This window comes from Amblyraja radiata, chromosome 3 (genome assembly GCF_010909765.2).
Source record: "Amblyraja radiata isolate CabotCenter1 chromosome 3, sAmbRad1.1.pri, whole genome shotgun sequence".
Classification (NCBI taxonomy): domain Eukaryota; kingdom Metazoa; phylum Chordata; class Chondrichthyes; order Rajiformes; family Rajidae; genus Amblyraja; species Amblyraja radiata.
Window position 1 is genome coordinate 78,480,886 of NC_045958.1, and position 24,959 is coordinate 78,505,844.

General features: G+C 38.7%; 1 protein-coding gene across 1 annotated transcript in view; it reads left to right on the plus strand.

Moving 5' to 3' along the window:
• ugcg (UDP-glucose ceramide glucosyltransferase) overlaps positions 1–24,018 on the plus strand; it is a 56,591-nt gene extending 32,573 nt beyond the window's left edge. Inside the window, exons 3-9 of the mRNA XM_033018176.1 lie at positions 4,369–4,471; positions 11,096–11,197; positions 12,614–12,726; positions 14,331–14,509; positions 15,969–16,055; positions 19,896–20,085; positions 21,393–24,018. Of these exons, the coding sequence (XP_032874067.1) occupies positions 4,369–4,471; positions 11,096–11,197; positions 12,614–12,726; positions 14,331–14,509; positions 15,969–16,055; positions 19,896–20,085; positions 21,393–21,563 (945 nt within the window). The 3' untranslated portion in view covers positions 21,564–24,018. The remainder of the gene's footprint in view (positions 1–4,368; positions 4,472–11,095; positions 11,198–12,613; positions 12,727–14,330; positions 14,510–15,968; positions 16,056–19,895; positions 20,086–21,392) is intronic.
• Positions 24,019–24,959: the final 941 nt, after the last annotated feature.

Below are 24,959 nucleotides of genomic sequence, written 5' to 3' on the forward strand. Positions count from 1 at the left end.
GAGATGTGCACGCCCAGGAATTTGAAGTTCTTGACCCTTTCAACCATCGACCCGTTGATATAAATGGGGTTGTGGGTCCCCCTCCTACTCCTTCCAAAGTCCACAATCAGTTCCTTGGTTTTGCTGGTGTTGAGGGCCAGGTTATTGCGCTGGCACCATATGGACAGTTGCTCGATCTCTCTTCTGTACTCTGACTCATCCCCATCAGTGATACGCCCCACAATAGTGGTGTCGTCAGCGAACTTGATGATGGAGTTCGCACTGTGGTTCGCTACGCAGTCATGGGTATAGAGTTAGTACAGCAGGGGGCTAAGCACGCAGTCTTGAGGTGCTCCTGTGCTGATTGTTATCGAGGCTGACACATTTCCACCAATACGAACAGACTGTGGTCTGTGGACGAGGAAGTCGAGGATCCAGTTGCAGAGGGATGCGCAGAGACCCAGTTCTGCGAGTTTGGTAACCAGTTTGGAGGGGATGATTGTGTTAAATGCCGAGCTGTAATCAATGAATAACAGCCTGACATATGAGTTTTTGTTGTCCAAGTGGTTGTCTGTAAGACAACCTCTCTCATGCTCTCTTTTGACAATTCAAACTTTTCCTTTTTTTCCTTCATTACTCAACTGTTTTACAATTGGCACCGACCTAATTTTCATGGTCTTTAAATTTTCTCTTGAGTCTAATTGAGTATATCCAGGCAGTGCACAAAGTATAGCCCAAGATAAACAGCATTGTCAGATTTCATAGCACAGGAAGAAGTTTTATCATACCTTATCTAAAACTTCTAAGTCAAAATAAATACTTTCTGAAATACCTAATTTGATATATAATGAGTTTTGTTTGTTTCATAGTTGGTCACTGGGTATTTTTTAGCTCAATTTCAACATCATCCAAAGATTATTTGTATTTCACTATGTCCTACTGCACATTAGACAGACTGAATTTTATTAGTTTGAGTTATCTACTCCAATCTAGATCCTCCTAACCTGAGTTCCTGAGTTCAAGTCATTGATCTAAACTAGAAACGCATTCAATAGTTGCATATTTTCTGCACACCATCCATTTCTCCTCCTCCCCAGATTGTTAGAATTGTTGGTTTCTATTCTTTGTCAATATCTTATTTATGCTCCGGCTTCACCCATGTTTTCTACTACAATTTGCTATTGATTAAACAAATCCATAAAATTAGAAATAAACTTTTGACTTGTGGGTATCCACTCAAGTAGTGTGTATCAGAATTTGTGGAATTAAAACCTTTTTTAAGGGATAATAATTAAATAAAAAACAAATGAAATTTGTAAATGTTGTTGGTTAGAGCTGAATAGCTACATTTGATTTAATTTTTGTGTTAATGTTGCATGAGAACATCCAGATGGCTCAATTTCACCTAAAGTGCAAGGATAAATTCCTAAATCAGTTAAAATTTGTTTGAGTGAGGGTGCTGGAAAAATGTCCTGAACTTGATCTCCTACAAGTTCTAGTATCAATGATTCTGGCAACCCTTTATTTGCATGTACAAATTGACCATTTGGCATAGTATCTAATGGTAATTGATTAATTCCTCTGCTTTAAACTAACAAGTTAATGTTTTTGTCTGTATATTCAGCTGTGCTAAATTCTAGATATTAGCTTAAACCCTTCAAGTGTCTCAATCTATCTCTGATAAAGCTTTTAAATATCTGCTGACTAGTTTGCTGTCAAGTTGTGTGATTTGATTTTAACTCTTGCCTTACAAATATTTATAACGTGTTATTTATATCTCTAGAAGGACATATTGAAGCTAGATTTTTAAGATGTCGCTATGAGCTTATTTTGGATATGACGCCTCAGTCTTTGGTAAATTAGATTTCCAACAATTTGGAAGCATTTTTAAAATTTTTTTAAATGTTTATAAAATAGGTGCAGGAGGAGGCCATTCGGCCCTTCGAGCCTGGCCCTTCGAGCCAGCGTACAAGGACGCCCATTCATTGTGATCATGACTGATCGTCCCCTATCAATAACCCGTGCCTGCCTTCTCCCCATATCCCTTGACTCCACTAGCCCCTAGAGCTCTATCTAACTCTCTTTTAAATCCATCCAGTGATTTGGCCTCCACTGCCCTCTGTGGCAGGGAATTCCATAAATTCACAACTCTGGGTGAAAAAGTTTTTTCTCACCTCAGTCTTAAATGACCTCCCTTCATTCTAAGACTGTGGCCCCTGGTTCTGGACTCGCCCAACATTGGGAACATTTTTCCTGCATCTAGCTTGTCCAGTCCTTTTATAATTTTATATGTTTCTATAAGATTCCCCCTCATCCTTCTAAACTCCAGTGAATACAAGCCTAGCCTTTTCAATCTTTCCTCATATGACAGTCCCGCCATCCCAGGGATCAATCTCGTGAACTGCACTGCAATCTCGTGAGCTGCACTGCCTCAATCACAAGGATGTCCTTCCTCAAATTAGGAGACCAAAACTGTACACAATACTCCCGATGTGGTCTCACCAGAGCCCTATACAACTGCAGAAGAACCTCTTTACTCCTATACTGAAATCCTCTTGTTATGAAGGCCAACATACCATTAGCTTTCTTCACTGCCTTCTGTACCTGTAAGCCAACTTTTAGTGACCGGTGTACAAGGACGCCCAGGTCTCGCTGCACCTCCCCCTTACCTAACCTAACCCCATTGAGATAATAATCTACCCCCCTTGTTTTTGCCGCCAAAGTGGATAACCTCACATTTATCTATATTATACTGCATCTGCCACGCATCTGCCCACTCACTCAACCTGTCCAGGTCACACTGCAACCTCCTAACATCCTCTTCACAGTTCACACTGCCACCCAGCTTTGTGTCATCCGCAAACTTGCTAGTGTTGCTCCTAATTCCCTTTTCCAAATCATTAATATATATGGTAAACAGTTGCGGCCCCAACACCGAGCCTTGCAGCACTCCACTCGCCACTGCCTGCCATTCTGAAAAGGACCCGTTCACTCCTACTCTTTGCTTCCGGTCTGCCGACCAATTTTCTATCCATGTCAACCACCCTACCCCCAATACCATGTGCTCTAATTTTAGTCACCAATCTCCCGTGTGGGACCTTATCAAAGGCTTTCTGAAAATCTAGATACACTACATCCACTGGCACCCCTTCATCCATTTTACTTGTCAGATCCTCAAAAAAATCCAGAAGATTAGTCAAGCATGATTTCCCTTTCATAAACCCATGTTGACTTGGACAAATCCTTTTACTGCTATCCAAATGCCCCATTATTACCTCTTTAATAATTGACTCCAGCATCTTTCCCACCACCGAAGTCAGGTTTCAGATCATTTATTCAGATTATGTTTTGTCCAATGATCCAATGATCGGTATAAGCCATGTTTTCAAGACTACAATCATATTGAGTATTTTTGAGAATTGTAGATTCAAACTTTGAACATTTCTTCAGAACATTGAAAAGCACAGCACAGGGACAGGCTTTTCGGCCCATAATGGATGTGTTGAACATGATGCCAAGATAAACTAATCTCATCTGCCTGCACATGATCCATATCCCTCCATGTACCTATCTAAGATCCTCTTAAATGCCACAATGCACCTGTCACCCTCTGTTTAAATTTTTTTTTTTTTTTTAAAGAATTGCCCCACACATTATGTTTAAACTTTACCCCTTCCACCTAATACTATGGCCTCTATTCTGGCATTGCACCCCGTAGAGAAAAAGGTTCTGTCTCTCCTGTCTATGCCTTTCATAACATTATTCACCTCTTTCTGGTCTCCCCTCAACCTCCGGCAATCCAGAGAAAATAATCACATTTTGTCCACCCTCTCCTGATAAGTAATAGCCTCTAATCCAGGCATACTGGCGAGTGCCTGGAATGCACTGGTGGAGCCAGACACGATAGTGGTATTTAAGAGACTTTTTGATAAGCACATGGATGTGCAGGGAATGAAGGGGTGTGGGCTATGTGCAGGCAGATAAAGGTTGGTCTTGACAACATGTTTGGTACAGATATTGTGGTCTGATGATTTATAGGAAAGAACTGCAGATGCTGGTTTAAATTAAAGGTAGACACAAAATGCTGGAGTAACTCAGCGGGACAGGCAGCATTTCTGGAGAGAAGGAATGGGCTTTCCTTCTCTCCAGAGATGCTGCCTGTCCCGCTGAGTTACTCCAGCATTTTATGTCTACCTTGTGGTCTGAAGAGCCTGTTCCTGTGCTGTATTGGTCTTTGAAATGCCAGAGGGGCATAAAAACCAGATGATTGATTCACTTTAATTTACACAATTAATTAATGATGTTAATTACCTGTGAGTTTCCATAAAGCCCCATCTTTGGTGTTAAACTGAGACCCTGACCTCTGCTCTCCTTTCCTACCCATACCAGTTTGAAATACTCCTTTGCATACAAGACCACGAAGACCCTGCAATTGATGTGTGTAAAAAGCTGCTGGGAAAATATCCAAATGTGGATGCCAAAGTGTTTATTGGTAAGCAGATTTAATATAAAGTTATTCCTGGTACTGACAGAAACTGATGTTTAGCTGCATTTAAATTGATAATGTTATGTCTATTTCCGCAAAACGCGCTTATAATTTCTCAATTTTTGTTTTCATAGCATTCATATGTACATAAATGAATATCCGTACCAAAATTAAGATGGCTCCGATAACAACTTTAGTGCAAATGTTTAGCAATGTAATGGCTCGTTTTCTAGCATAAGACATTGGATCAGAATTAGGCCATTCGGCCCATCGAGTCTGCTCCACCATAGATCATGATCTAGTTTTCCCTCAACCCCATTCTCCTGCCTTCTCCCTGTCACCTTTGACGCCCTAACTAATTAAGAACCTATTAATCTGCACTTTAAAAATATTCAGTTACATGGTCTCCACTGCCATCTGGTAATGAATTCCACAGATTCACCATGCTCTAGTTAAAGAGGTTCTTCCTCATCTCCATTCTAACATTGCATCATCATTTCTGTTCTGCTGATTATAGAAATAAAGACATTTATGACATAAACAGTGAGCTGCCTCATGGTAAATCAGTTTGTAGACCATCTGCAAAGCAAATCAATGTTGGAATGCTCTCCACTTGCCTGGATGGGTATAGTGTCAACTCCAACCTTTTGGCACTTAAGGACACAGTCACCTACTTGATTGACAATTCAAACACCATCCTTAACATTCAATTGCACAACCATTGCCATGTCATGACTGCCATGACATAACCTCGTAACCTCTAACACCATGAAGGCTATGGACATCGTTGGCATGGGATTTTGCTACTTGGTGTGGAAATGATTAAACAAATACAGCCATAACTTTATATTACACATTTTGACTGTGTAAGAGTGCTATTATTATGATGTTTGTGTTAGGAAGTTGATAACTTTGTTTGATTTTATATAACTGTCAGGTATGCTATGAGATTATATCAGTGATCACTAATTGCTGCTAATTTGTAAATTGTGAAAATGCTTTTAGCAGCCCATTGCTAAAATAATTTAGGAAAGTCTATGAATTTTACTGTTCAAAATAATAAGGCAGTGGTAGAGAAAGAAAGAAACATTGCATTAGTGCATGAAAACTATTCAAAAATAATCCAATCTATATGGTATGGATGTAACACAAGTAAAACATGGAAGAATGGCTTGCTTCACTTTACACTTAAAATAATGATTTGCAAACGTCCTTAATTATAAGCTCCTACGCTTCCTTAATATGAAAGCATATAAGAATATTTTTCTATAAATTCATACCACATTTATGCAGATTCTGTCTACATGTGCTGCTCTCTAAATTGCCTTGGGTGGTGTTACCTTTGAAAATAGAACAGTTGGATGCAGTGAGAAAGCTGAAGATTGAGTTGGTCTGTTGTGTCTGATATGATGGAAGTGGATTAGCTTTTTCACCTTTCAGAAGTGTTTCTACTGTTGTACATTATAGTTTCACTCACTGTCCTGTTGCCTTCTCTCCCTAGCTTTTCTCAACATTCAATTTGCAATTACTTTTCCCTGATGTCTTTTTGTGCCATCACGGTTGGGTTCCTGCTTTAAAAATCATTACAAGTTTGTGAATTGTCTGTTTAGAATTGAACAATATTGTGAAAAGAGTGAGAGAAATTAGCTAATTGTTGAGCTGTTGTTTTAATATTATTTGCAAGGATTTTGCTGGAATCTATAAACCTCTGTTGGTGACATTTTGTACTGATCAGTGGTACAGCACTGATTTAGTTTAGTTTTAATTTAGAGATACAGCGCAGAAACAGGCCCTTTGACCCACCGATCCCGCGCCACCCAGTGATCCCCGCACATTAACACTATTCTACACACACTCGGGACGATTTTCAATTATACCAAGCCAATTAATCTACAAACTTGTGGGTTTTGGAGAGTGGGAGGAAACCGGAGCTCCCGGGAAAAACCCACGCTGGTCACTAGGAGAATGTACAACTCCATACAGACCAGCACCCGTAGTCAGGATCGGAACCGGGTCTCTGGCGCTGTAAGGCAGTAACTCTACCACTGTGTCACTGTGCCACCCAGTGAAAAATAACCCAGCTGTTAACAATTGTTTCGTGAGAGAGGTAGAAAGTTGTCAGGTGGTAATGGGATTAAAATGGACAGGTAAGATTCCACACATTTTTAGCAAAAAAAATATGAAAACATGAGTTGGAAGTAATCATGTTACTGGTAACTGGGTAATTGAGTGAGAGATAGAAAATCTCTGATTAGGAGTGAAGATTATTTCTGATTAGTCGACTATATCAGCTGGTGTTCTCCGAATGTTTGTAATTTCATATTACCTAGATTTCTAAATAGCTCAGTAAATTGCGCTAGTAAGAATGAGAAGTTAAAGGGTCACAGATTAAGTGAGAATGCCGATGCTATTGAATATAAGTAAGTTTGCAAGAAAGGGGAATTGGAAAATTATATTAATGGTTAAGGTACTATATTTCTAATGGAATTTGGGTGCCCATGTGCATTGAAATTTAATGCAAAGGGATAAAAAGTAATTAAAAAGACGGATGAGATATCACTCATTATTTAAAGGAAGTTACAATGCAAAGAGGAAGTTTGCTTTTACTTAACACTCGTCAAATCCCAACAAGAGGACAGAATTTACTCTGTATCGTGTGATATATTGGCCATGGGAGTGTGGCGCACATTTATCAGAATGAAATGAGAGTTTAATGTTTTTTAATTAAGGACAAGTCACAGAAATTTGTCTTAATTATTTTGAGTTTCAAGCTCCTGTATTATGGGCTAATGAAGATGTGATGTAATGAAGCCCCTTTAAACCTACACAATGGAAATTTAAAGCTTCCTTCTCTAGTAGATTTTGGATGCTTAGTTGAAAATGTTTAAGACATATGTTGAACAGATATCAAGGGATGTAATCAGAGCTGAGTAAGTGGTATTAAGTTATTAATCAGCCATAATGTTGAAGAACAGCAGAAGATCTCAACGGTATAAATAACTTCCTCCTGTTCTTATTCTGTATAATGTTAAGCAATTAAGTTCCAGAATCAGTTAAATGTGTTTTCCTTCTGCATTATTTATACATTTTTGCTTAAGTAATTTACTGAATATAATGGTAGGTTGAAGGCAAAAAGCTATGAATGGGAAGTGAAGTATACATGGTTAGATAAATTGAGTTTAGAGCAGGTTTGGGGGAAGCACAAACATCTGTTAGACCTACTAAACTAAATTATCTGCTTTCAGTGTTGTAGCTACTACAACTGGAAAATAAATTAACCCAACCCCAGTAAAATGCTTCAAGTACTGTACAATTTAAGTAGTACTGCACATTGGATTGTTTAGCTCAGTGGTACAAAATATGTGGTTCTATTGCACAGCTCTACATCTCTACTTTAACCTCTACATCGGTTAGACCAAGCGCAGGCTTGGCGATAGCTTCGCTCGACACCTCCGCTCAGTTTGCAATAACCAACCTGATCTCCCGGTGGCTCAGCACTTCAACTCCCCCTCCCATTCCGAATCCGACCTTTCTGTCCTGGACCATCTCCATTGCCAGAGTGAGGCCCTGCGCAAATTGGAGGAACAGCACCTCATATTTCGCTTGGGTAGTTTACACCCCAGCGGTATGAACATTGACTTCTCCAATTTCAGGTAGTCCTTGCTCTCTCCCTCCTTCCCTTTCCCCGCTCTCCCACAAGCCTACTGTATCCGCCTCTTCCTTTCTTTTTCCTGTCCCCCACCCCCCGACATCGACCTGAAGAAGGGTCTCGACCCGAAACGTCGCCTATTCCTTCTCTCCATAGATGCTGCCTCACCCACTGAGTTTCTCCCGCATTTTTGTCTACCTTAGTATTCTTCATCTCATTTGTATTGTAGTAAGAATGAGGCAAGAGCAATAGATAAAGTAGTGGAGGAGACAATGACTAACATTTTATTGGGTAATTTCTCCAGCATGTAAAGGAACATCCTTTTGGCATTCCATCTATGTCTTTATATCTTCCCGTTCATTCTATCTTCTTCATAGCACATATTTTCAGTTGTGCCGAAGCTTCTTTTTTTTTTTTTTTAAACATTGCAATTACTGTTTTTCTTTGTTAAACATATTAGTTTCTGCTTTGAGTCAAGCATTTAGCAATAAAGGAAATATGGTTATACGGCATTCAAACGGCATTTCGTTTGGACCTCAAGGGGTCCAAATGACAATAAATTGAATTGAATTGAATTGAATTGAATTGAATGTATGTTACTCAATGCTTTTTTTTTCAGTGGTATGAGCTCAACTGGCTAAACCTACCGCACTAATTAATGACATGCAAGACTTATGATTGCAGTTCCTGTGATTTTATGACGAGTCTAATAGATTTCTGATGCTGATCTCAACATTACTTGTGGTTTCAGAAAATACTTGGCACATAATTTGTGTTTGTAACTGTTAATGAATATCCATGTGTCTTGATGTATTTATTTGTGGTAGGAGGGTTCGTTTGCTAATGAAGGGCCAATTATATCCTCTTGGACTGGGACCTTTCTTCACATACAGTGCCCTCCATCATGTTTGGGACAAAGACCCATCATTTATTTATTTGCCTTTGAACTCCACAATTTGCGATTTGCAGCAGAAAAAAATCACATGTGGTTAAAGTACACATTGTCAGATTTTATTAAAGGGTACTTTTATACATTTTGATTTCACCATGTAGAAATTACAGCTGTGTTTATACATAGTCCCTCCCATTTCAGGGCACCATAATGTTTGGGACACATGGCTTCACATGTGTTTATAATTGCTCAGGTGTGTTTAATTGCCTCCTTCATGCAGGTATAAGAGAGCTCTCAGCACCCCCTAGTCTTTCCTCCAGTCTTTCATCACCTTTGGAAACTTTTATTGCTGTTTATCAACATGAGGACCAACGTTGTGCCAATGAAAGTCAAAGAAGCCATTATGAGACTGAGAAACAAAAATAAAACTGTTAGAGACATCTGCCAAACCTTAGGCTTACCAAAATCAACTGTTTGTAACAACATTAAGAAGAAAGAGAACACTGGTGAGCTTACTAATGGCAAAGGGATGGCAGGCTAAGGAAGACCTCCACAGCTGATGACAGAAGAATTCTCTCTATAATAAAGCAAAATCACCAAACACCTGTCCGACAGATCAGAAACACTCTTCAGGAGTCAGGTGTGGATTTGTCAATGACCACTGTCCGCAGAAGATTTCATGAACAGAAATACAGAGGCTGCACTGCAAGATGCAAACCACTGGTTTGCTGCAAAAATACGATGGCCAAGTTACATTTTGCCAAGAAGTACTTAAAAGAGCATCCACAGTTCTGAAAAAAAGGTCTCGTGGACAGATGAGACAAAAAATTAACATATCAAAGTGATGGCAAGAGCAAAGTATGGAGGAGAGAATGAACTGCCCAAGATCCAAAGCATACCACCCCATCTGTGAAACACGGTGGTGGGGGTGTTATGGCCTGGGCATGTATGGCTGCTGAAGGTACTGGCTCACTTATCTTCATTGATGATACAACTGCTGATGGTAGTAGCATAATAAATTCTGAAGTGTATAGACACATCCTGTCTGCTCAAGTTCAAACAAATGATTCAAAACTCATTGGCTAGCGGTTCATTTACAGCAATACAATGATCCCAAACATACTGCTAAAGCAACAAAGGAGTTTTTCAAAGCTAGAAAATGGTCAATTCTTGAGTGGCCAAGTCAATCACCCGATCTCAACCTAATTGAACATGCCTTTTATATGCTGAAGAGAAAACTGAAGGGGACTGACCCCTAAAACAAGCATAAGCTAAAGATGGCTGTAATACAGGCCTGGCAGAGCATCACCAGAGAAGACACCCAGCAACTGGTGATGTCCATGAATCACAAACTTCAAGCAGTCATTGCATGCAAAGGATATGCAACAAAATACTAAACATGATTACTTTCATTTACATGACATTGCTGTGTCCCAAACATTATGGTGCCCTGAAATGAGGGGGACTATGTACAAACACTGCTGTAATTTCTACATGGTGAAACCAAAATGTATAAAAATGCCTTTAATTAAAATCTGACAATGTGCACTTTAACCACATGTGATTTAAAAAAAAAATGTATTACAAATCTCAAATTGTGGAGTACAGAGGCAAATAAATAAATGATGGGTCTGTCCCAAACATTATGGAGGGCACTGTATGTGAGACTTCCAACGCACGTAATGAGTGAGGCAAATGGCTCAAATACATTTAAATGGGGTATTTATGAAGGAGAACTGAAAAGGATAATTCTTTGGGGTGGGATGGTGCAAATATGGGAGGAGGCTAATGTGGGTCATCAGCACTTATATTTGTGGCGCAAGTTCTCAGTGGTTTATTTATATATTTTTAACTAAGACTGTTTAGGGAAATATTTACCCTTGGGTCTCCTTGATTGTGCAGCTGTGGGTTAGGGCAAGGGCTTCACTCTGTCCCTTTGACTTATCTAATCAATAGAGCAAATGTGATACAATTAAAATATAATGTGAAATTATAATCCATTTTCAGATGTTTTAAGGTAATGTTTTAATGTGTGTTTGGATAAATTGTTTATCAGGTAATACTAATGAGGAATCTTTGTAACTTTCAGGTGGCAAAAAGGTTGGCATTAATCCCAAGATAAATAACTTGATGCCGGGTTATGAGGTAGCCAAATATGAACTTGTATGGATCTGTGACAGTGGCATTCGAGGTAACAATTATCTTTAAGATGTTCCTAAATGTATGTATTTATCAAATAATTATTTTTAAAAACTGCGATAAATCTGAAATAAAATAGAAAATGGTGGAAAAATTAATTAGGTTATGCAGCATCTGTGGAAAGTTTTTCTTTTCGTGGATGGTACCTGACCTGAGTTTTTGTAACATTTTCTTAGCATAGTTTAGAGCAAGGATCTTAGAGCGGAGCAAGATAGACCACTCCTGCAAAATCCAATGGACTGTCGTGTAGTACGCAACGGAGCGTAACTTCTGCCATTTCGGTAAACTCGACCCTATCTTTGACCCGACCCGACTTCAGTTATGCGTTCAGTTAAAACGGCACATACCTTGTACAGGGAGGAACTGCAGATGCTGGTTTAAACCGAAGACAGACACAAAAGGCTGGAATAACTCAGCGGATCAGGCAGCATCTCTGGAGAGAAGGAATAGGTGATATTTCAGTTCGACTTTTTCAATAGCTGCCATGACCCGTTTGATGTCATCCTTCGCCCTGCTCCTGGTCTCGGCGCGCACCGATCTGCCGTACATGCTGTGTGTGTGTGTGTGTGTGTGTGTGTCGGAGTCTGAGGGGAGAAGCGCCGGCACCAAGAGCGAGCGAACACGTGGACAGACGGACGAAAGCAACGATCATAGAGCGGCATAGGTGACATTTCGGGTTGAGACGCTTCTTCAGACTGACAGTCAAGGGAAAGGGAAATGGGAGATATAGGCATATCTTCCATTCATTTGTCCTTAGTACCCTCTATATCTCTTGTTCCTCTTTTCCCTGACTCGGTCTGAAGAAATTTGTAAATTTAAAACAAAATAATGCTGTAAGTCTGAGAAAAAAAAAAACCAGGAAGCATCTGTGGAGAAAGTATTAGTCAACATTTTAGGGTGATGATTTTCAGAAAATTTGGAAAGTAGGCCCTTTTAAACAAATGGAGAATGGCGGGTCTGGAGAGAACAGACCTTATCCATCTTATCATGACGAAACTAGGTGAGGGTTCTGAAGATCTATTAATGTTGCCGCGTCTGACAGGGAGGAGGTGTTAATAGGAGAATCGGAAAGATAAATATCTGCTAGAGCTGAGATATAAAACTAATTATTTGGATAATTATCTATGGGGAGAGAAAAACTGAGTTGTGTTAGAACTGATTGAGGATTGAAAAGTAAATCTCTGTACATGTTGGAAATCAGAAACTAAAATGAAAAATGCTGGAAACATTCAGTAGGCCAGGAGAAACTGAGTTAATAAATTCTCCAGGCCTACAACTTGTTGGTTAATTCTTGTTCCACGGAAAGTTAATGAGAGAGAATGCGCAAATAGCTGGTAACTCTTAAGGAAACGTATTCAAGTCTGTGATCACTTTGTAAACTGCTTTCACTTTGTTCCTTGATGTCCAGTGAAACCAGATACTCTAACAGACATGACCAATATGATGAGTGAGAAAGTGGGTCTGGTCCATGGATTGCCATATGTTGCAGACAGACAGGGATTTGCTGCTACTTTAGAACAGGTAAGAGCAAAATTATTTGGCTGCTAGAGCACTATTTATGGCCAGTTTACTTGAAAGAAAAAGTAATAATTGAAAATAAAAACTAATAACTTCATGTTTTGAATTTATTGGAGAAGATCCTTTGTTTATTAATAGTCGTAGACCTTTAAACAATTTAGCTAAACAAGTCAAAGGATTTTGTTGAAGATCCTCGTGTTATTTATAATAGTGAAACTGGAAAGTAAGCAGTCCAAACCATTTTTCGTTGCACTTTTAAAGTTTCAAATGCTCAGCTTTGTATGTCCCTTTATTTGCTATAACGCTTCTGGCTACTGCCATTTGGCTCAGCTACTGCTAAACTAATAGTTGATACCTTTATCCTCGCAAAGCCTCATCTCTCTTCAAATCCAGCCAATTCCCCTTGGTAGAGCATCAATTTGTGCTTGAGTGAACACTCTTTTGTCATGTGCAGTATGTTATTGCTTTATGTATCCATCTCCAGATCAGTTGAATGCTGGTTAGTTTTGTCCTGTCAACTGGCCCACTGCTTAGAGTCATCCTGGTATAGAGATCATTATGCTGCCTTGCTGGTAGTTCCTCAAGCACTCTCCTTCTCTTGCTCCCAACATGTGCTCCCAACATGTGCTAGGAGCTTATGAAGTTTCTTGTTACTAATACTGACAGATTCATTCAGTAACTTCAGCAGATTCTATTTCCCTTCTGCTCTATATGCCCTCCAGAACCAGTAGGTTTCCTAAACCTGCATCCTTTTCAAGTCTCCCCCATCTGTTATGTCATAATGCTGTTTTTCACCCCTGCATTTCACCACCCATTGATGACTGCATTTACAGCTTTTATTTTAAAAATCTGTTAAGTTTTGTAATTTCTTAAAAGATGGGATGTGTTTTGAGCTGGTCTAGACGGTCAAATATGGAATACTTTTCTAGACCCTAGTGAAACCAAGTTGACTCAAAAGCAAATGCTTAACATACAAGTTTAGTTTATTGTCACGTTCAAGGTTCAGTGGGAAGCTTTTGTTGTGTGCTAACCAGTCAGTGGAAAGACAATACATGATTACAATCAAGCCATCCACAGTGTACAGATACATGACAGAGGGAATAATGTGAATAAGGTTTAGTGCAAGATAAAGCTAGCAAAGATAGTCTGAGGGTCCTCAATGTGACAAATTTAATAGGTAGTCTTTTATATGTATTCTTAATATGACATCCATATAGATCTAAAACTTACTAAATTCTGCTTTGTTGAAGTTTGTAGTTTTAATTCACTAATGCCAATATGAGGCTCTGATAAGTATCGATTTGTATTGCCGGGATATGCTATAGAGTTCTTACAAAGTGGGGCTATCTTCTGTACAAAATTACCTTGGGTGCAAGTTGTTACCTACTTTGCTTGCAACCAGTTGAAGAAATTCACTTTCATCACTATGATAATAAGCTTGAGTTAATGCAGAATGATGGCTGATATCATCTGAGTGCAATATGCGATATTTATCCTATGCTTTTTAGTAATTAAATCAATATCTAATATATATATTTACTGTATTTTAACATGTGTAAAATATATCCCGATTCTGGAATTTTGATTACAATCACATTGTGTTACAGGTGTATTTTGGGACGTCGCACCCAAGAACGTATCTATCAGCCAATGTAACTGGCTTTAAGTGTGTAACTGGAATGTCTTGTTTAATGAGGAAAGATGTGTTGGATCAGGCTGGTGGACTTGTTGCTTTTGCTCAGTATATTGCTGAAGATTATTTTATGTCCAAGGCAATTGCAGACAGGTTAGTATTTGGACAATCCATAAGTAGGGAAATTCACTTATGTTCTGTACAAATTATCCAAAGTCTAGCGATGGATATTTCTGTTATTTGCTATAATGTCCCTGTGTAAATTATATGCTGAATTTGCTTTTATTGTTGACATCATTGGTGTTGAGAAATCGAGCATTGGTATGGTTGGTTCTGTGTTGCATTTCTCCAGCTGGGGCATTTTAGTTTCTATCAAGACGGACCATGCAGCAATCCCAAGTTCTTATCCAGAGGGCAGGAACAGCCTTCTGTCCCCTTTTTATATGTTTGCTTAAGCTGAAGTATTAGTTTCTTGTACTTGGCAATGCATGTGCTTCATTCTAAAAAAAAATGGTACCATAAAAATATGGGAATTGTTTGATCCATATCCCTGTAATCCATTTAATTTGACTCATTATCACGTGCCTTTGAGAGAGTTTTCGCAAGCTCAGATTTGATATTAAGCTAACGCCTTCAGCTTTTGCACTTTATATAGGTTACACTTTTGCTGCCCGTTATAATTTATTCTTCTGGAGAGAGTTTCACGCTTCTCTTTGCAAAACTTCTTGAGTGACCTAGTTCTGAATGCAAGTCTGCTGATCCCTTCAAGAGAAAATGATTCTCCAGCCATCCTGTCAATATCTTTCCAAACACAAAATACCTCGGCCTGCCCTAAACCTCCTATGTAACAGGAAAAATAAGTCTTCCTTGTGTACTCTAACTCAAAATCCTTGCAGCCTTAGTAACATTCTGGTTAAATCTATGTTGCATTTCTTCCAAAGCTTTGTATCCTTTGAGGAATGCATTTAAACCCATTTTATAGTGTACAGATTAATTTAGAATGGACAATTTAAAAAAATCATCTGAAGTCGGGGAAATTTTCCTCTTTTAATATTTTGTTGGCAATGGAAATATTTGTGGGCACATGCGGATCCTTGTCTTTGACTTACGATGTGTTCCATCAACAAATTGTACACTGCAAGGGCCAGGAAGAGAGCGGGTAAGATCATCTCTGACCCCTCTCACCCTGGCCACAAACTCTTTGAAGCACTTCCCTCTGGAAGGCGACTCCGGACTGTCAAAGCCGCCACAGCCAGACATAAAAACAGCTTTTTTCCACGAGCAGTAGCTCTACTCAACAGCCAAAAGTCTGTAGCCTCCTTGTGCTCTGGTATTTTATTTAATTCTTCACATGTTTAAATTATAACGTTTTATTTTTTATTTTCTACTGTATATCGTGTTGTTACTTGCGAGCAAAGCACCAAGTCAAATTCCTTGTATGTATACATACATGGCTACTAAAATTTATTCAACTCAATTCAATTCTAATTGCTGCATCTGCAATAAAACAATAGCTGAGCAGGATGTAATCTGCCCAATTTTATTCAGAAGTACTTTTTGATGCATTGTGTGGGCGTGGTGTGAATTTAGTTTATGTTTATTTTATTTTTAGGGGATGGAAGTTTGCTATGGCAAGTCAAGTAGCAATGCAAAATTCAGGCAGCTATTCCATTTCTCTCTTCCAGTCAAGAATGATCAGGTAAGTTTTGGTAATATTGTCAAGTATTTTGTATTTTAGCATCTATTAAATAATTAAGACGTTCTCATTCTTTACCACTGACTTCTGTGCAATATGTTAACATCAGTCAGTTGGTATTGCTCCATAAGCATAGTATGCTTAAAAAAAAAGAGTTGTTTGCAGTAGTATAATTGCACAAAAATTTAAAGAGCTAGAGGAACTGACAACCTTGGTGAAAGTTTTAAAAATATTCTTAAAGGGAGAGGATAGAAGGTGAAATTGTGTCTAATGGGCATGTCCCACTTAGGCGACTGCAGGAGACTATGTAGTCGCCACATGTTCGCGGGTAGTTGCCGGGGAGTCACCTTCGTGGTCGTGAGGAGTTCCCGCATTCTGGGAACTAGTCGCGACCTTATTATGGTCGCTGTGAATTTTTCAACATGTTGAAAAATTAGCATCAACTAGAATGAAGCCACCATGGAGATTAGCGAGAATTCTCGAGCCGTAGGTGGGTCACCAGGAGGGCCGAGGTTTTCGTAGGTTGGAGCCGGTGCTGCCCGGTGAATTTAATTGGCTCATTGGGGGAAAAAAAGGTAAGCAGTAGTTTTCAGAATTAAGGATAACCGACAGATAATGTTAAATGTCCGCCGAGCTTCACGGCTGTGTACCTCCGGCTTCTTAAAAGTTGTCTCCACTTCTTCTCCCCCCCCCCCCCCTCTTTTAAAGGACTTACCGTACACTGTGCTTTAGCCGTCTTTTTACAACGCTAACATTCCTGTTCATCGCGGTGTGTGTCTGTATCACCTTGGCTTTGCACCATGTGAATATTTTAGACAGGGCAAGCGGGGGGGGGGAGCGCTGTCTAAAATATTCATACGTGCTGGTGAAGGAAGCGATGTGTGTGTGTGTTTTCCACTCTTACAGTCGCAGTTCCAGTTCACGGTTTTTCAGGCGACTGCCGGCTATTTGACAGTCGCCGGCAGTCCGCTGCAAAATCGCCTAAGTGGGACAGGCCCATAAGGAGTTTGAATCCAATCCAATCCAATCCAACTTTATTTGTTAAGCACTTTAAGACAACCAATGTTGACCAAAGTGCTGTACAGAAGAATAAACAAGACATCAATGTCTTGAATGGACGGAGGAATGGAGGAATGGGGATGCATAAGAGGACAAAGCTGGGTGGAACAGAGAATTCTAGGGCTGGAGGAGGTGATCAAAGTAAGGAAGCTTTGAAAGCTTTTGTAGAGGAAAATATTAACTTTGGTTTGTAACGGTTGGGGTACTGGAGAACCCATACACAGCAAGCATGAGGATGAGTGGTAAGGAATAGACAGCAGAGTTTGTATAAACTGCTTTATAGTGGAGGAGGATATGGGTCTGGGAAGGGAACACAAACAACCCGAAGAGAATGATGTGGGTGTTCTTGGCTGACCTTGCACCTGCTAGTCGTGTCATTGGGTGGATAATTGTAGGTAAAGGACTTGGTGACAAGTGCTGTTGCTGCAAATATTCCAGATGGGATGGAATGAGTGGAATGTTTGGGAGCAGTTTTATTGAGCATGTGGTGATGTTGGATATGTTGAGGAGAAAGTCCTTTAGGTGCATTGGTGATCTTATAAAACATGACTTGAGAAATTTAAATAGAATTCTACTTAAGCGTATGCACTATTTTTGCAAATGAGCTATTTAAAATGTTAGTCAATGGTAACTCAAATCTCACTGTACCTTAATGTACCATGTGACAATAAACTGACCTTGAAACCTAGCCTATAAAGAAAAGCTGAGTCTTCAGTTGTGCAGTGGGAATGGGATCAAAGTAATATCTGACGAAAAACAAACATTCTGATGTTTTATGAATGACCTCCAAAATCCACTGATTGTCAAGACACCTGTTGAGCATAAAATCTCTCTTTTTCTATACGGAAATTGCTGAAAATATTCAGCAGGCAAGGCCCAGGATCTGTGGAGAGAGAAAATCAACATAGCAGTTTGATTTTTTATTGAGAAATGAGAGGCATCAAATAGAACAATGGGAATATCAGTGATAGGGAAGTGACCAAGAGATTGAATTACACAAATGTGGGAGAAGCAGGTTAATAAAAGTGGAGACCTTGTCAACCTTGTCACCCTTACCAAAGACAATTAGGAATTGGCAAAAAGTTCTTTTTTTTAATCACTAGTGGAAGAGGAAAAAAATGATATTTCAGGTTGATGACCTTTCATCAGAACTGGCCAGTTCTAATGCTCACTGGAAAGTCTGACTGTCTTAAATTGAATCCACCGTCAACTCCTCTGGATCAGTAGATGGTATTCTGTTTCTTGTACAATGGAGTTTAGTGGAACAGTGCAAAGACAGTGATTCACTTGGATATTCTCCAATTTAGTGTGCGGTATTCCATCTGGCCAATGTAGTTCCTCTGCATTGGAAAAAACAAACACAGATTGGGGGAATCACATAATAGAACATAATAGTCCTAAAGGGTAACTCTAAGCCTTGCAGTGCCAATTATCCTCCATCCCACTCCCATTCTGCCCTCTTTGTTTATGGCCACTTACTGTCTTCCGACACAATCAGGTGCAAGCCTGAAAAATGTTAACTCATCTTCTGAAATGGCTCACTGCAGTCTTGGGACTTCAATTCAATATTTTGAATTCAAATATTTCATATAACCAACCTTAGCCGGCTTCCCAGTTCTGATTGATCATTAAACTGAAATGTTGACTTTTCGTATTTCTGTAAATGCTGACTAACCTGAGTATTCCCAGCATTTTGTTTCTGTTTCAAATTTCCAACACCTGCAGTATGTTTCTCTCACCTTTTGTACCTTTAAGTTTTCCTCTTCTTCCCAATTATTTGTCTCCTACTTGCATCTCCAATTTGTCTCCTCCAGGCAGATCAGCTGCAATTCAACATGGCCTTGCTCTGTGGCCTAAAGTCCCACCTCACCCTTAACCAGCACCATCGCCAGTTGTGTCATTGAATCTCACTTGTCCGCACCCTAGCATTGACATTCTCATTGTTCTCTCCATCCGCGCCCCCTACTGCATCCTTGACTTGTGTCAGCTCTGAAGGACAGAACTGTTAACTCTTCTCTCTCCACCCATAGTCAGCTGCTGAGAGTTTCCAGCTTATTTTGACCGTTAGAAATAGAGGTTGAATAATCAATGTGGTTCAGCAGGTTGATTTCATTGAATAATATTGCCTGTGCTCAAATCAACCTATTTGTAGCATTGTATCACAATGGTACAGGAATCGTATCACTGCTGGCCATTTGTGAATCTAAGTGCCTTCATTGTTCAAAGAAGAAATAATCTCAAAATGATTTTCTTTCAAAACAATGCTGGCATCTAATGCCTAGCAACAGCAGGCACAAGTAATAAATCTGAAAAGAAATTTGTTTGTAAATTATCTTGCAGGAAATCCATGAACCTAGAAGTACTTTATGGTCGATCAAGTATAGCCACTACCATAATGTACCAGAACAAGGCAGAGTGTTCCAGAAACTTCCTAAACAGCAACATGATACAGAAAAATGTTAAGCATTAAACAGTGATACTATTAGAAGAATAAATACCTGGAGGTATACCTGAGATTAGGCCTCTGCTTTTCAAGATTGTGCCTTTGTAAATTGTTTGTCTATCTTGGGAGAAGAGATGGGGTTTTTGTTGAATCCAAAAGATGGCACTTCCAATTGTAAAGCACTCTCTCAGTACGACAATAGAGAGCCAGCACAGATTTAGTGCTCGGGAATCTAAAGTGGAACTTGCAATCTCAGAGAGAGTGAACATTGTGTTAAATAGGGGGAAACATGATGAAGCGTATTGTTGACAGTCTAATATTTTGCTGTTCTTCTCAATAAGGTGGTCAAAATTGCGTATCAACATGCTGCCTGCTACAATTATATGCGAACCGATCTCTGAGTGCTTTGTTGCAAGTTTAATAATTGGATGGGCAGCTCATCATGTTTTCAAATGGGACATCATGGTGTTTTTCATGTGTCACTGCTTGGCATGGTTCATATCTGATTACATCCAGCTTAGAGGAATCCAGGTATGTAACTGACTGATTCAGAACATTAAATTCATCTCGGAGTGGGGGGGGAGGGGGGGGAGAATCTACATAACCTGTTTTTAATTTATTATGGAAAACCTGTGCCCTAGTTGAGCTAAGAGGGAGCAGTGTTTGTATATTTAGAAAAAGAATGCTGTAGGAAAGAAAATTAGGGTAAACAAACCCTGTCCTAGATTTTCAATGAATATTTCAGTTGAACTAAATGTCAATTGGTGTGGGTCATAAAACCATCTACAGGATATTAACTGTACAGATTTACTTTGGAGCAATGTTCAGTTTGCTGATCTTTGAATTTCCTTTGCATTTTCCAATGTTTGTTCAGCAAATTATGTTTTTTTTTAATTGCTTGGGAGGGGGGGTGTCCATTGCTAGGGTGATTTTATTAATGCATTTTTCACTGGAACATTATGATTTCATTTGAATTAGTTCAATAGAAAAAATTATAGTACAACAATGTGTATCCTGCAAAGGGGCTGTAATGGGTTTGGAATATTCTGAGAATTTCCACTTTCCACATCTCCACATCCTTAATTCCATCCCTCTCCTGTAGGCGTTTAAATAACTACAGAATGCATGTAGAATACAAGAGATTAAAAATAAACCCAGGCCGTCCCCGGATTATGATTGCCATATTTATGGACATCCTTATATATAAATAATATTATTAAATTATTATTAAATCCCGTAATATTTTTATCCAAATGTCCGATGTACATACATACCTTTGTTCCTATGAGCAGTAAAATTAATTTCCCCTCTTTCTCCACTGCTAGTAACTGTTCTTTCTTATCAGTCTCCTATGTTTTAGATGTCATTGATTATGAAACTGTGGACGTGTGGTTACCATATCAAATGATTTTTTTGTTGTATTTTCTAACATACGGACAAAAGCTACTTCTGGAAACAATTTAATACTCGAGGCTAGCCTGATTTTGGGTAATTCAAAACCCATGAAGTATGGAATGGAGGAAATTCCAGCCAAATTGTACATATCAAACTACCACAATCAGCAACAAAATAAATAAACTAGTCTGTGATGTTCCCTGGAAGCCTGGCATATGTAAACTTAGAAATGCAGGGCCTTCACATTTCAATTGATGAGATCTGGTCAATACTTTAGATAATTAGCATTGAAGAAACCATGGGAATTGGGTGGCAGTTTCTTTCCAAAATTAAGCATTAGCAATTCATTTTACATTGTGTATTGCCATTACATATTTTCAATGCACATCTTTTAATGAATACTGCAGAGATATTAATAATTTGTTTTCTCTTCTCCAACCCAGGGTGGACCTTTGTGTTTCTCAAAACTTGATTATGCAGTTGCCTGGTTTATCAGAGAATCGATGACAATATATATATTCTTGTCTGCCCTTTGGGATCCTACCATAAGTTGGCGGACAGGTCGCTACAAACTGCGCTGTGGTGGCACAGCTGAAGAAATTATTGATGTATGAACACCGTGTTCCTGATTGTATAAATGAAGAAAAGTATTATGATTGTACAAAGACTTTTAAATAGTTCTACATTCAATAGTTTTTACTTGTGTATCCTAGTATTTTGAGTTAATTTATTTGCCTGACACTTGCAGCTGAAAATATAACTGGAGGAGCTCTGAAGGCCAAAAATACATGTTTCTCTATCATCTTGCAAAATTGTGGGTTAAAGACAACTAAAATTATTATTTTTAATATAAACCAGGTGCATGCATGAAATACAATTTCTTCAAATGTTAGGTTTGGAGATTTTTCAGACATCAAACGACACTGCACTTGGGTATATATTAAAAAAAAAAAGCTTAATGGGTAAATGCTATTCTGATGCAAACTAGCTAATGTAAAATTATAGTAAAAAAATACTGGGGTGGCTGATAAACAGGCACTTTTTGGCCTTAAGAAATGACCAAAAGTGAGGTTAAATTTGATCATTTTATCTGCAATCTTCTGGAACAACTGTAATGGTAATCTCTGCATGTGCATTAGCTTTTAGTTTTTAATGTTGCTATTCAGCAGTTAAGTAGCCCTTTTCAAAGAATCAAAGAAACGAGGCTGCATACTATCTTCAGCTCAGAGAATGATAATACAGTTCAAGACAAAATGCGATTGGACGTCTTCAAATGACAACCTTGCCTTTCATGTTAGATAATTTGTAAATATTGAGTGTTCATTTGCAGAATGGAATAATGTTTAATAGGTGAGGAGTCCTTGTATGGGGTTATAATTACTGCAACACCTAATTCAAAATTGTCAAACTGGGTCTGCTAATGTTATTTTTATTATTGCCATCTCAATCTAGACTACATTAATGAAGACTCATTTAGTATGTGTAGCATATTAATGTTTTTTTTTTGGAAAAAAAACTTGTGCATGCAGTTGAGTTTCTTCCCCAGGCTACGTGTTGATGTTTGTATTCAAAGAATTGAATTTACTGAGCTTTTTGTTATAATCAATTGTTGTGGTGAACTAGATCTGTGAAAAACTGGGGCTGGGGGTGAATGTGCTCTGTGTATGCTTGAAAATGTAGGGGTGAGACTGAGGAATGTCTATGCTCTGAACCTTGTGCAGAATTTGTGTTAGAGTAGGGATGGATGGGCATAATGTATATGTCATATAATATGACTTTTCAAATTGATTTGCCTTCTGAGCAACAACTAAAACTTTGCATTATTTTTTTAATAGTCGGTTTACTCATAAATCACTGCTGGGCAGTCAGATCCATTGTGTAAGTGATTTTTGTTCCAAGCAGCATTACGGTGAATGATGCACTTTAAGCTCAGACAATCTGGTTCAACAGTGGCCAGACAAATTTTAGCTTATAATATTACTGCTGATGCCACCCGTGCCTCATTTTTATTCTAACAGTTACCCTTATGATATCATTTTATTGGTTTGAAGGGTCATTCACAATAACCATTGCGCAGCTCAAGTATAATGTTTTGTATGTATGCTCCCACCCCATCCATCCACTGGCATGAATTGGGTGAATCCTGAGGATACTGTCTAGTTGTGATCCATTTGTTTTAAGATTTAAAGTCATTTTTGCTTTGCTGTTTACTATTGACCGTGTGTAATTGTACGCAATTGCTTTTTTTAAACAACTCAATTTTTGTTAGCCTGACTTGTGCTGAAATGAGAATTTTACTTGCAATCTAATTTAATGCTGGTTTTTTTCCATGACATTTCAGCTGTAAATTTCAAAACAAACTACATAGTGGAAGTGGTAAAAATAAAATCACTTCTGCAATTACAAAGCAATGTGAGGCACCTCTGAAACTGGCTTAGCTGAAAATGAAGTGTCTCTAATGCACAATCTCATGATATTCATAACTTATTGAGCCATTTGTCTATTTCTATTCATTGCAAGAACAAAGCATACAAAGAGTAATGTCAACACCAATAGTGGTTTGTTTCAACTTTGTTATAATGTTACGCTGTATATCATCACACCATCTGTGCTAAAAGGGTCCCAGTAATTGTGCCTCTCCAATGGGCGTTTTACATATTAAATATGAGCCTTGTACAACCCTGGAATAATATGTGGTGACGAAAGTCATGTAGAATGTATCTGCTTTGTCCTTGTTGGTTTAAATCTGAGATTGCTATTAAGTGACCTGACATTGCCATGTACATAAGCAAACACAGAAATACAAATGTGCTTTATTTAATTGTCAACTTTGCATTGTGTTCCAGACTCTTCCATTAAGCGCTTAATCAGTGAAAATTTTTGCTTCAGAAGACTATATATTCCGAGATATGAATTGTACATTCAACTTTTTACTGAATAAAACTGATTTGAATGTAGCTGTAATGTGAATAGTTTTTGTATGAATTATTTGTCACTGCTTTATGAAGTGGTATAAGACATAACGTATAGTGTTCATGTTTTAATTGTTATTAAAAAAAATCAAGTGGTCACATTGTTTCGTGTCTTTTTGTTGCGATAACATCTCTCAAATTCAAAGGATCATCCAAACCTCCAGATTCTTGTTAAATATTTCCATACCTTCTTTCTGAACATAAGTTGTAGAAGAGCATAAGTGGTATATAAACAGGAAGTGAGATGAAGGTACACAAAAATGTTGGAGAAACTCAGCGGGTGAGGCAGCATCTATGGAGCGAAGGAAATAGGCGACGTTTCGGGTTGAGACCCTTCTTAAACAAGTGAGATGAAGAATTGCTCAACCCTCCTGATTTTGAAATATTTTGCACAAAGCACAAAACAGTTGCCACAAGGTGCAGAGAAAGTTACAAAGTACCCTTAAATATTGTTGGTCCCTTTGTCCCCCACACCCCATCTCCACCACAGTTACCCTTGTTCTCTGCGTCCCGTCCCCCCCCCCCCCCCCCCCCCCAAACACCAGGTCCCCTTTGATCTTCGCGACCTCTCTCCCCGGAGACTTGGAGCAATATCATTATGAAGTGTTATATGATGGAGAAAGTAAGGAGGGAACTAAAAGGAAGAATGAAAATAAAATGAATCGAGATATCACTTACCCTATAAATGAATCAAGCTATTACTCAAGTTATTATTAGTGAGAATTTTAAACGTGTTATTATTTAACCTGATATTAAAATCAAGTTATTACCTTGGGGTGGAGCAGTAAGCTAGATTAATTGGTGGACACACCTTGCTGCATGTTAGGAAACCGTGGCAGATTTTTGGATGGTCTCAAATTCATAAAGCATGTCAAGGGACATAATGGCTTGAAGAATAGTTTCAGCCACAGAGAAGCTGAGGCAGGAATGGTGTCGAGTGATCTACAGAGGAGCAAATAATGATTTTCAGTGATGGCATGGAAACGTAATTTTGTGTCACACATCAAGGTTGCAAACCAACTCATTCCGTTTCAGACA